General features: G+C 43.2%; 1 protein-coding gene across 1 annotated transcript; it reads left to right on the top strand.

The window, feature by feature from the left end:
* Positions 1-30: 30 nt before the first annotated feature.
* Positions 31-13206, top strand: Tox4 (TOX high mobility group box family member 4). The gene is made up of 8 exons (XM_050129401.1): positions 31-178; positions 268-336; positions 6046-6288; positions 7076-7336; positions 8022-8252; positions 10170-10250; positions 10679-11422; positions 11761-13206. Exons 1-8 carry the CDS (start codon positions 173-175, stop codon positions 11971-11973), a joined length of 1848 nt encoding a protein of 615 aa, XP_049985358.1. The 5' UTR covers positions 31-172; the 3' UTR covers positions 11974-13206.
* The last annotated feature ends 153 nt before the right edge of the window (positions 13207-13359 follow it).

Here is a 13359-nt window from a genome sequence, read left to right as displayed (position 1 = left end):
TCCAGGGGGCGACAGCGAGCCTCCGGGCAGCTCGGCTGGCGACGGGCTCGGCCGGGGTTCCGCCCAATCAGCGGACAGCGACGCTCCTCCTGGAGGAAGTGACGCGCTCGGAACCCGGCGGGGCTGGTGGGAGCGATGAGGACGCGGAGAAGCTGCTAGTGCTGCCGCGAAGATGGAGGTAGGCACCGCGCCGGGAGGGTCGACGGGGCCGCGGGGAGCCCGTCCCTGCTGCGCTCGCTCATCCCCGTGGCTGTTTTTGGTTTACAGTTTCCCGGAGGAAATGACAATTACCTGACGATCACTGGGCCCTCGCATCCCTTCCTGTCAGGGGCCGAGGTGAGCAGAGGCTGGCGACGCTGGGGCGCGGAAGGGCCCGGGCAGCGGTTGGGGCGGACGGCGACCGAGGCTTCCAGAGCCTCTGAGACGACTGCCGGGGTTGGGGGGTGGGGACGAACGGGAAGCGGCTGTCATCAGAAAACCAGGGTGTCAAAGAGTCAAAGCTTTAGGGAGGTTGAGAACCATTGCTCTAATGTATTCCAGAAAACTTGGTTGACAAATTTTCAATTCTAAGCATGACACTTATATTAGGCAAAGCAAAAGTAAAAGATACAGTGTATGAAAATTTCCCCTTTTTTGAGCACTTGAGCCTTGGACCTTCTTTTGAGAATTATATACTCCTCCCGCTCCCAAAGCGATGTGAATCATTTGCTTTTTTTTTTTGCACCAAAAGTTGTTGATTGTTGTTTTGTGAGTTTATCCTATAATAAATCCTTAACATTTGCACAGTTGAGAGATAGACTGACAGTGAGTAGTTGCTAGTTTGTTTTTTGTTTTTTTCTTTTTTTTTTTAAAGATAATCTTACTATGTAAGTCAGGCTGACCTGGAACTCACTGTATAGATCTCTGGCTGTCCTCTACCTTTCGAGTGCTGGGACTAAAGGCATATGCCATCACCACCCAGCTGCTAGTTTATTTTTTAATTTACAATTATTGAATATTTCCTAAGCAATGGAAAGTGTTACTCAGAATTGGAAAGAAACTCAGTCTTGCACTTGTTCCTTCCAGATGAGGTCTCTATGGTCTAATTTCATTGTTTGAAGTGCCGTAAACCTCACATTGTCCTTATTCATAGACAGTGCATTTTAAAAGTAAATACAAGGCTGGGTGAATTGTTGCACACCTTTTTCATCTCAGCACTTGGAAGGCAGAGGCAGGCAGATCTCTGATTTTGAGGCTAGCCTGGCCTACATAGTTCCAGGACTGCCAGAGCGCCATAGAAAGACTCTGTCACCAAAAAAAAAAAAAAAAAGGAAAAACAGTTTTCCAATTTATCCCACCACCAGCCCCTTTTATTGCGGTTGAACATGATAACATGATAGGTGGCCCCTTTTACATCCAGGAACTATGGCTAGGCTAGGCAGTGGAGCTATTGCCTGCTGTGTTCCAGCACTGCGGGAGAAAGGAAGGAAGTTTCCAGACTTGCATCTGCCCTATGTTTAGTGAGGGTGACACAGCTACAGTTTAAGCTTAAATTCAGTAGCATCCTTTAGGCCTGGGTTCTATTATTGTTTTTTATTTATTTATTTATAGGCAGGGTTTCCCTGTGTAGCCATGGCTGTCCTGGAACTCATTCTGTAGACCAGGCTGGCCTTGAACTCTTGAGTTCTGCTTGCCTCTGCCTCCTGAGTGCTGCTTAAAGGCATGTGCCAAAACTGATGGGTCTGTTTTTTTATGCCTTCTTCTTATTTTTTCTTCTCTTGTTGGTGCTGAATTTTTTAACGTTTATGGTTTTTGCTTTGCTTTGGGGGATGGTTTCCCTATGTAGTCTTGGCTGGAGGCATACTTGCTATGTGTACAGGCTGGCTTTCATCTGCCTCTGCTTCCTGAGTGCTGGGATTAAAAGTGTGTGTGTCCACCATGCCCGGCTTTTAATCTTTATGTTAATTAGTGTATGAGTTTTATTGTCGTCAATCTTATTTTGAGCCTTACAAGTAACTTAAAAGTGGGAAACTTTTTTTAGCAATTCTTTTTAGAAGAACATTAATTTTTTTCAAAAAGAACAATAGAAAAAAATAGGTCCTCATAGAATACTAACCATAAAATAATTGAAAAACTTGACTGCCTTCAAATTAGAAACTTCTTCATATCAAAAGACATCATTATAAGGGCGAGAGAGATGGATCCATGGTTAAGAGTACTTACTGCTGTTGCAGAGGACTTGGATTCAGTTCCTAGCACCCACACAGCCTGTCAAAAGGGCTTGTAACTCGAGTTTCCACACCCTCTTCTGGCCTCTGTAGGCACTGCACACACTTAGGACACAGGCTTACATGCAGGCAAAACATTCATACACATAAGTAACCTCTGTAAACACTAGGTGTGGTGTACATATAAAATAAATCTTAAAAGGAAAAAGTGTAATAGCACACACCTTTAATCTCAGCACTTAGGAGGCAGAGGCAGGCAGATCTCTGAATTCAGTGCCAGCCTCATCTACAAAGTGAGTTCCAGGACAGCCAGGACTGTTAGACAGAAAAACTCCATCTTCAAAACAAAACAGAACAAAAAGAAGGCATCATTGTAAATACCTGTACAGAACTTCATGTGTGAAATTCTGAAAAAATTTAAAAAGATATTACCAAATAGGAACTCCAGAAGAGAAGGTATTTATAATAACACCTATAACTCGTATTTAGAATATACCAAGCACGAGCATAGCTTTAAACAGTTTACAGAGAGTCCATTCAAATACACTGGGTATGTGGGAAATCGGTTTGAAAGAACGGGTGTCACAGAGGAAGGTGTATTACTGCACTGCTTCAGACAGGAAGCTTGTGCTGTGAAGGTTTAGTCTTCTTCCTCTCAGTTGAGTTGACTGGTACATGGTGCTCTGTATTTGAACAGCACTTTAATCCCAGCACTCAGGTGGCAGAGGCGGCAGTTCTCTGCCTTCCAGGCCAGCTAGTGCTACATATATCAGATTTTCTTTTCAGTTTCATTGTTTGGCTTTTATGAGATAGGGCTTCATGAAGCCAAGACTAGCTTTCAGTGTCTCATGTAGTTGGTGACGCTGACTTTCCTAATCCTCCTGTCTACCTTCTAAGTCAGTGGTTCTTTACCTGTGGGTTGTGACTCCTTTGGAGTTTAACAACCCTTTTACAGGGGTCACATATCAGATATTTGTAGTATTTAGGCATCTGTCCTGGCCTGACCTTGGGGTTCCTAGAGGCTATATCTTGGCTGCAGCCACTAAGAGAACCTGCTGGGCACATTCACTACACTTTTAAAAGACCCCTGCCCATCTCCTGTCTCTTTCTGTTCCTTTCTTTCTTCTTCTCCCTGCTTCTTTGCCTGTCTCTCCCCCTTCTCTCTCTCTGCCTCTCCTGCTGCTCCTGTCCCCAGAGGCCAGTCTCCTCCAGTTCCTTTCCCCCATTTTCTGTTTCCTCTCCCGCAAAAATATACCCTCCACATGAGCTCTGTCGCATGGCATCTTTCTGTTACTGCTTTTTAAATTACAACATTATTTACAAGGCAATTCATAATAGTAGCAAAATTACAGTTACAGAGTAGCAACAAAATAATTTTATGGTTGGGGTCACCACTACATGAGGAATTGTGAAAAAAAGGTTGCAGCATTAGGAAGGTTGAGAGCCCCTGTTTTAAGTGCTGGGATTGTAAGTGAGCACCATCACACCCAGTATATTCTATTGTTTTTTAAAATTACTTTATGTACATTGTTGTTTTGCCTGCATGTATGTCTGTGTGAAGGTCCCCTGGAATTGGAGTTACAAACAGCTATGAGCTGCTGTGTGTATATTGTGAATTGAACCTGGGCCCTCTGGAAGAGCAGTCAATGCTCTCAACTTCTGAGCCATCTCTCCTGCCTGTATTCTGTTGTTTTTTAAAATTATTTTAAGGATCCATAATAACCACACTTTAGGATAAATTAGATGTTAAAGTCGGTTTCTTTAAAATGAATACACAAGAAACTTTTTTAAATTAAAAATTTTATATGTATGGGTGTTGTACCTGCATGTATGTCTGTGCCCATGGAGGTCAGAAGAGGGCATGGAGTTAGAGTTGTGAGCCATCTAGGAATAGAACCTGGGTCCTGAAGAGCAGCAAGTGCTCTTAACCACTGAGCCATCACTGTAGCTCTAGGGAATTATTTTTTTAATAGTGGAGAGTCAGTATATGGGTTCGTTTTAGAGTTTTTCTTTAGTAAGTAATAGGCTCTGGGTTCAAGCTTCAGGACAAATGAGAGAGGATAGAGAACATGGAGAGGGTGAGTAGAGGAGGGAAGTGGCAGTTTTCATGTTCGTTTCGTGTGCATGCAGAGGGCAGAAGGCACCACCAGAGTGGGTGCTGAGAAGTGAGCCCCAGTGCTGCAAGAGCAGATGTTCCTAATTGCCGAGTCATCTCTCCTGCCCTCCTGTGCTCAGTATCTAAGCATCCTTTATTTATCTGTTTGTTTATTTGAGACAGGGTTTCTCTGTAGCTTTGGAGCTTTCCTGGAACTAAGCTCTTGTTGAACAGGCTGACCTTGAACTCACAGAGGTGTACCCTACCACTGTCCTGCCTTTATTTACTGTGTGTTCTCTCTAACACACACACACACACACACACACACACACACACACACACACACACACACACACACACGAGTGCGCACGCGTGCAGGCACACATGTACCCCCTAAAGGGGTTGGTGGTGAGGAGTAGGTTTTCTCCCTCTACCATGTGGAGCCCAAGAATTCACCTCAAGTTGTTAGCTAGGCTGGGTAGCATGCGCCTCTGTTTTCACACTGAGCCATTTCACGAACTCCTGGGTATTAGTCTTACAAACAGAATAAAAAGCCCAGAGTTTGGAAACAGTTTAGGCTGAGTGCATTTCCTCTGCTCTGGAGTGTCCATATGAGGCTCATTTTTTTCTCGAGGTAGGGTCTTGCACTAACTATATAGCCCAGTCTGGCTCAGTCTCTGCAAGCTGAGGTTGCAGGTGTGACCACTGTGCCAGGCTGTAATCTCTGTTTTATGTATTTTATAGATAAGGAAAACCTACTTAGGGTCATGAGCCGTGAGCCACAGTTCTTTCTACAAAGCCTCTTGCTTATTACTTATAATATTTTATTGCTACAGTTGCTTCTATTTGACAGGAAGCTGTCAAATAATCTGAGACTAGACATTTCTCAGTCCTAATAATAATGGCCCCATTCTAAGTAGGAGTGAAGCTGGGTGCGGTGGTCCAGCAGTCAGGAAGCTTGCCGTTTGGGACTAGGTCTTGGAAGGAAGGAAGGAAATAAAAAGGCGGGAAACCAATAGACCAGAAGAGGGATCATTGTTAGTCAGACTCAGGAGGGGACGATGAGCCGCGTGTACTTTTTTTCTTTTTTTAAGACAAGGTAGGTTGGCCTCAAGTTCACTTTGTAGCTGTTATCCTTTTTCTTGGTATTATTGAACCCCCGAATCCTATACAAATGAGAATCTTATTTGTTAATGCTGAAATTTCTAAAATGGTGAGGTTTTTATTTGTTTGGTTGTTTTTGGTTTTTCAGCACAGGGTTTTTCTGTGTAGCTCTGGCTGTCCTGGAACTAGCTCTGTAGACCAGGCTGGCCTAGAACTCACAAAGGTTCGCCTATCTCTGCCTCTTGAGTGCTGAGGTAGGTAATTTTTCTATGGCAGTATCTTTTAGGATTTGATCCAGAGGAACCTAAAACAACAAAGAGTGATTGGCTGGTCAACACAACAGTTAGTTTCTGTGGCCTGAAAATTCAAGTATACCATTGTGAAATAACTGGTGTGTTTAGTATCGGCAGCAGGATATTAAGCATCATAGGCTGTTTCCTCACTTGTGCTGACTTATTAGAACAGGAGAGATAATTTAAAGGTGGTAAAGGCTAAAAAGAGAGACAGTAATTGAACATAGTGATGGATGTTGGAGTTTCAGTTGTGTCATGTGACCAAGAGGGATAGAAGCAAGCAGAATCATACTGGCATCTTGTGGTCAGCTCCTCTCCTACTAATCCCTTCTCTTTTTCCATACAGACCTTTCATACACCAAGCTTGGGCGATGAGGAATTTGAAATCCCACCCATCTCCTTGGACTCTGACCCCTCCCTGGCTGTCTCAGATGTGGTTGGCCACTTTGATGACCTGGCAGACCCGTCTTCCTCACAGGATGGCAGCTTTGCAGCTCAATATGGAGTTCAGACATTGGACATGCCTGTGGGCATGACCCACGGCTTGATGGAGCAGGGCGGGGGGCTCCTGAGTGGGGGCCTGACTATGGTAAGAGGGGACACAGCAGCAGGCTCACCGAGCTTCTAGGGACGGCTCTAGTGAGACAGAAGTTCATCTCTAGTCCCTGCTACACTTGGGTAGTTCTTGTTTCTTCTTTCTACGTAAGCTAAAGACTCAGCAACAAAGACTTCATTTTACTTGAATAAATGAGATTTTCTTTAAAAATAATTTTAAATTATAAAATATCCAATCTTTTGAAATGAAAATGATTCATTTTAAAAAAAGGGTTTTGTTTGTAATAGCCTTCAGTCTTAATTCAGATGGCACATAGAATGGTTTATTAAAAAATGGCTGAGCCAAATGAAGTGCTAATTACAGACTCAGCATTTATAGTTTAGCATCTCCATCGCATCTGTCTCCACCCCAGCTCCTATGCTCATTGCCCATGCACTACCACTGTAAACATTACTGTTAGAAGATGCTAGATTGTATGTTCTCACTACTCACGGGGTATATTAAATGAATTATTTGTCCTTTTCTGTTTGTTTTTGAGTCAGGGTGTCACTATGAAGCCCTGAATGACTTAGAACTCAAATATGTAGATCACACTGGCCTCAAACTCAGAGATATCACCCCCTTCCTCTTATCTCCTGAGTGTTGGAATTAAGGGCAGGTGCCACCATGTCTGGCCTCTTAACATGTTTTTTATGTAGACAGATTATCTGATGTTTTATAAGATTTAAGTGATCATAGTCTACATAAGCCAGGGATGTGTAAGTGGGGGGACTTGCTGTTTAATGTTGTGTGTTGTAATTAGTCCTTCTGCTTCTCTCAGGACCTGGACCATTCTATAGGAACTCAGTATAGTGCCAACCCACCTGTCACAATTGACGTACCAATGACAGACATGACATCTGGCTTAATGGGACATAGCCAGTTGACCACTATTGACCAGTCAGAACTGAGTTCTCAACTTGGATTGAGTTTAGGAGGTAGCACCATCTTGCCACCTGCCCAGTCACCTGAGGATCGTCTTTCGACTACTCCGTCACCTACCAGTTCACTTCATGAGGACGGCGTTGATGATTTTCGGAGGGTAGGCATTCCCTGCCAGAGTTCATTCTGCTGTCAGTCGAGGGTAAAATGCTTGCCAAATAAAGCCTAATCATCTTTACTTGGTTCTGGGTGTGGGTTCCTACCTCTTAATTTTGTTTATAATGCACTTCTTGATTACTGTTCTTAGTGATCCTCACATACATATATGGCTTTCAAAACCATTGCTTACATTTTTAGCTTAAATGCCATGGCTGTGGCTACTTTTCTTTCTTACTTACTGAGCCATCTTTCCAGCCTAATTTTGTTCCTATCAAAAACCCTTTTCTTAGCCAGGCTGTGGTGGCGCACACCTTAATCCCAGCACTTGGGAGGCAGAGGCAGGTGGATCTCTGTGAGTTCAAGGCCAACCTGGTCTACAAGAGCTAGTTCCAGGGCAGGCTCCAAAGCTACAGAGAAACCCTGTCTCGAAAAACAAAACAAGGGGCTGCAGAGATGGCTCAGAGGTTAAGAGCACTGCCTGCTCTTCCAAAGATCCTGAGTTCGAGTCCTGGCAACCACATGGTGGCTCACAACCATCTGTAATAAGGTCTGGTGCCCTCTTCTGGCCTGTAGGCATACACACAGACAGAATATTGTATACATAATAAATAAATATTTAAAATAAAAAAGGAAAAACAAAACAAAAAAACCCTTTTCTTAATTCTGTCTGTTTTTCTCCCTGACAGCAACTTCCGAGTCAGAAGACAGTGGTAGTGGAAACAGGGAAAAAGCAAAAGGCTCCCAAGAAGAGAAAAAAGAAAGACCCTAATGAGCCTCAGAAGCCAGTCTCCGCATACGCATTATTCTTCCGTGATACTCAGGCTGCCATCAAGGGACAGAACCCCAATGCTACCTTTGGTGAGGTGTCGAAGATTGTGGCTTCCATGTGGGACAGTCTCGGAGAAGAGCAAAAGCAGGTGTATAAGCGGTGGTAAACATTTGCTAAGGTTTTAATTGAACAGAATCTTAATGTTCTGTTGCTGTGAATAGACACCAAGACCACAAAACTCTTATAAAGGAGGCTTGCTTACAGTTTCAGAGGTTTAGGCCTCTCTCATCATGGTGGGGAGTAATGGGGCTGATGTGGTGCTGGAGGAGCTGAGAGCTCTACATCTGGATCAGCAGGCGGCAGGAAGAGAGCAGCACTGGGCCTGGCTTGGGCTTTTGAAACCTCCAAGCCCACCTCCAGTGACACACTTCCTCCAACAAGCAGTGCCACTCGTACTGACTGGGCATGGGAGCCATTCTTACTCACACCACCATGGTATTAGCTGTCAGAGCTTTGTTAATGGCAGCCATGCATCCTTTATCTTAGCACTTATACAAAAAATCATTTTTATTTAGTAGTTTTTGTGGTGCTTCTATACATGTATGCTCTCCTACCCCAGAAGATCCATGGTTCATGGTAGAAGAGAACTAACTTATATAAGCTGTCCTCTAAATGCATTTCCAGAAACATACACACGTATACACAAAATAATTGATTTAAGTTCATTATAAAAACACTGCATCTTTCATAAACTAAAATAACTATCCTCCTCTTTACTAAAGATGGACTTTGCTAGGTGTGGTGGTGGCACAGGCCTTTAATCCCAGCACTGGGGAGGCACAGGCAGGTAGATCTGAGTTCAAGGCCACCCTGGTATACAGAGTGAGTTCCAGGACAGCGAGGACCACACAGAGAAACCTTGTCTCAAAAAACTAAAGATGGGACTCTAAGGTTCACTGCCCAGTTAAGGTCATACAGCTTCTAAATGATAGGGTTAGGATAGTCTAGTTTCCTCATTTCAACATTCCATGTGGCATCCATTCATAGTGCCTAATCCCTTTTGTGTCTTCAACTGTTTAGTTTTTAGGTTAACTTCCTAAAGCCTTGTATTTTTCCTGTTTGTACAGTTAAGCTGTTTCTTGATAAATTGCCTGTTAAAACTATGCCTCAAAATTTCAGATAAAATTTCATTAACGGCTTTCTCATGAACTGTAAACTTGAAAACTATAATCTCCCTAAATTTAAACTAAATTAAAAAAAAATCAACCAGTAATAGTGGTATGCACATATAGCACTTGGGAGGTAGAGGCAGATCATAAATTTCAAAGGTCAGCGTGAAGGTGTGTGCCGCAGGGGCACATGTACACTGAAGATAGCTGTAATTATCGCTACCCCACATGCCTGTGTCTCCTGTCAAAGCAAATCCTCAGTGTCTACAAGGTTGGGTTTAATATTATTTTATATTATTAATATACCATATTTCAGATATTTGTTGCTGCTTTAATTCTCACCCTCATCCTTTTGGGTTAGTTTGGTGTTTCTGCTGTTCTTGCCTGGATTTCTTACTATTGTAACAAAATGATAGAATATGGCTGGTTATAGCTGGCAGTTACTACCATCTGTTAGTTGGTATGTTGTTGTTCCTCCATGTAGTTTCTCATGTTTTAAGAACTATGGTACATTCTAATGACCAGACTCAATAGAAGAGGGACTGCCTTGAGCTTTTGGTGTGAGAGGGAAGGCACACAAGAGGTAAGGACTCTTGGGGCCATCTTTGATTATTAGCACATTTATAGGGGAAGTCTTGGAGTTGGGCAGTATTGGGCTATATAGGCTACTGATAGGAGGTGGTTTTATTTTTGATATAGCAATGAGCATGGACTGCTGTTTACTTTAGAAGTATAGAAATTTTAGTAAGGCAGTAGAGTGAATTTGCCATAAAGGTTGTCATTATGGCTTGCTCCACTGAGAAGAGTGGTCTGTGGTTGGACTGAGTTCTTGATGTACAAAAACAGTCAGTTTCTCCTTGGAGTGTGGTTCATTTGAGATGGTGTCTTTCTCTTAGGTGTATAAGCGGAAAACTGAAGCTGCCAAGAAAGAGTATCTCAAGGCACTAGCTGCTTATAAAGACAATCAGGAGTGTCAGGTAAGATGATAATAAATGGATGTCTTAAACCAATTCTTTTTTTAAAAATTGTTATAGGCAGATCTCAGTCTTTCTCACATGAATGAACACACATGGAGGGGCTGGAGAGATGTTCCCAGCACTCACACGGTAGCCAAGGACCATCTCTAACTCCAATTCCTGAAGCTCTCCAAGCATACATACTGTACACATATGTGCAGGTAAACACACATACACATAAAATAAAAGCAAATCTCTGTGGAACCTATTATTACAGAGTTAAAACTGATTTAAAGCTTCCCTAGTATTTCATATCATAAGCTTACTTACTTAGTCTTTGAGTTTATCCATTATTTTCAGCATTTACTTAGTCTTTATTTTTCTATCTGTTACTTATCTTTGCTTGAAATATACTGAGAGTGAATGTTGCCTTTTGTTTTGGTCTTCAGGCTACTGTGGAAACAGTGGAATTAGATCCTGTCCCACAGTCACAGACTCCTTCACCTCCTCCTGTGACTGCTGCTGACCCAGCATCACCAGCACCAGCCTCAACAGAGTCACCTGCTTTGTCCCCTTGCATTGTAGTTAATTCCACACTTTCATCTTATGTGGCAAACCAGGCATCCTCAGGGGCTGTAGGTCAGCCCAATATTACCAAGTTGATTATTACCAAACAAATGTTGCCTTCTTCTATTACCATGTCTCAGGGAGGAATGGTTACTGTTATCCCAGCCACTGTGGTTACCTCCCGTGGGCTCCAGTTAGGCCAAACAAGTACAGCTACTATTCAGCCCAGCCAGCAGGCCCAGATTGTCACTCGGTCAGTGTTGCAGGCAGCAGCTGCAGCTGCTGCTTCTATGCAACTGCCTCCACCCCGACTCCAGCCTCCTCCATTGCAACAGATGCCTCAGCCCCCAACTCAACAGCAAGTCACCATTCTGCAGCAACCGCCCCCACTTCAGGCCATGCAACAGCCTCCACCTCAGAAAGTTAGAATAAATTTACAACAGCAGCCGCCTCCACTGCAGAGCAAGGTTGTGCCTCCACCCACTCTAAAAATGCAGACTGCCCTGATCCCTCCAGCTGTGGAGAGCAGCCCTGAGCAGCCTCTGACCTGCAGCCCCGAGGCCCATACAGCGGAGGCAACCTCTCCTGAGACAATTTGTGAAATGATCACAGATGTAGTTCCTGAGGTAAGCTTGAATTGTTTCCTCAAAAAAGAAAAAAAAATCTACATTTGGGATACATATCTGTGTTACCAAAGATAGCCTTAAATCTGATTCTCCTGCCTCTGCATGCCAGTTTTAACTTATAAAAAATTAATTTAAAATAAAATTCTTAGATAGACTTGTCATGTCATTCTGCTTATCAGAACTCTAAAGCTTGGTTATGAAGGAGAAGACTAGGAACTTACCCTTTTCTGAAAACTCCTTATGTAAGGGGTGTGGTGCCTGTTTCTCTACTGGTGTGTGTAATGTTTTGAGTAGGTAGGGTGCACTCTAATACATCCTTGTTTGTTCCCTGTTGTAAGGTGGAGTCTCCTTCTCAGATGGATGTTGAATTGGTGAGTGGATCCCCTGTGACACTGTCACCTCAGCCTCGATGTGTGAGGTCTGGCTGTGAGAACCCTCCTGTCATCAGTAAGGACTGGGACAACGAGTACTGCAGCAATGAGTGCGACAGGGATGTATTCTTGGCCTGGGTGGCCTCTAGAAATCCAAACTCCGTGGTGTTTGTAAAGTAGCCTTTCCTCTTCTCCAAGCCATGAAGATTCATCCGCTGGACACAAGTCCAGGAGCCTGTTTTTGAAACACAAGCTGGGCTTCTTCTGGTAGTGCCTGACCTTTACACCCATAGTCCTTCATGCCCCCACCTTTTCTTCAGCAGAGGCCAGACTAAGGAACAGGGCCAGCGAATTTACTGTGATTTGGAATTGCTTTCACTCTCAACTACAAGCAAAACTGCCAGGTTAATAATACAGGGAAGGGTGAAGGGAAGATGGAAGCAAATCATAGAGGATTATTAGAAGAAATGTGTTGGTAAAATTGTCAGAGCCTTGCCTAAAATGTTACTGGGAAAGTGCTCAGCTCTGTTCTTAGGAGGAGACAGCCCTGGGATGGGGCTTAGGGCTACAGCTCAGTGATAAAGGGCATTGGGCTTAAGTCCCAAGAGGAATGAAAATACTGAGCTAAAATACCCGCCCCCCTTTTAAAAGGGAATTACTATTATTAATCTACACAGTGCTTTAAGAACAAAGATTTGTGGGGCTGGGGTTATGGCCTAGCACTAACAAAGCTCTGAGTTATGTCCCCGCAGAAAGATCAGGAGTTCAAGGTCATCCTCAGCCACCTGTAAGTTTGAAACCAGTTTAGGCTACACAAGGCAAAGGTAGAATAAAGGTTTTGCAGAGCATGGTGGCCCATGCCTTTAATCCCAGTATTTTGGAGGGGAACATAGGTAGATTTCAAAAAACAGAGGCTGGGTATGGTGCACTCTTCCTTTAATCCCAGCAGTTGGGAGGTAGAGGCAGGTTGGATCTGAGTTTGAACTAGCCAGAGTTACACAGTGAGATCCTGTCTCCAGGTTCCCTCCCCATTCCTGACACACACACACACCTCTCTCAGCACATTGGGCTGGAGGGGAAATGACATCATCCAGGATTTTTTTTTTCTCTACAAGCATTTCTGCAGTCAAAACTTTCTTTACCTGACTTGATTACCAGTTTTGCATGTAAGAGGCAGAACTCTATACCCTTAATGAGAGGTTTTGCAAAGTAAAGTTATGTTTGAAACATCTTTTAAATGTGCTTTCATTTACATAAAGCATTAGCTAATTATTTTACATTCTAGGTTCTTCTTTAACTGAAGATGATCTTATTTTTCTTAGAAATAAGCTATAGAATAATAAACCAGCAAAGTCACATAGAATAAGCAAAACACATGCCTGGTAAAACTAAGTAAAATTCAAATTAACCCTGTTTATGGTATACTAATTGCTAAGCACTGTGAACCTGTGTACTCCTGTGTTATAATGATCGACATGTTGATGCTACTCCATGTTATCCATTTAATTTGAACACTCAAAACTAATGAAGTAGGTGGCTCACATTCCTCTTGCATAGCGATAAAAA

The sequence above is a fragment of the Alexandromys fortis genome, unplaced genomic scaffold (assembly GCF_014885135.2).
Source record: "Alexandromys fortis isolate MF-2015 unplaced genomic scaffold, M_Fortis_MF-2015_v1.1 scaffold_285, whole genome shotgun sequence".
NCBI classification, from domain to species: domain Eukaryota; kingdom Metazoa; phylum Chordata; class Mammalia; order Rodentia; family Cricetidae; genus Alexandromys; species Alexandromys fortis.
Note: the sequence above shows the minus strand (reverse complement) of the source record. Positions and strands in the feature narration are given on the sequence as shown.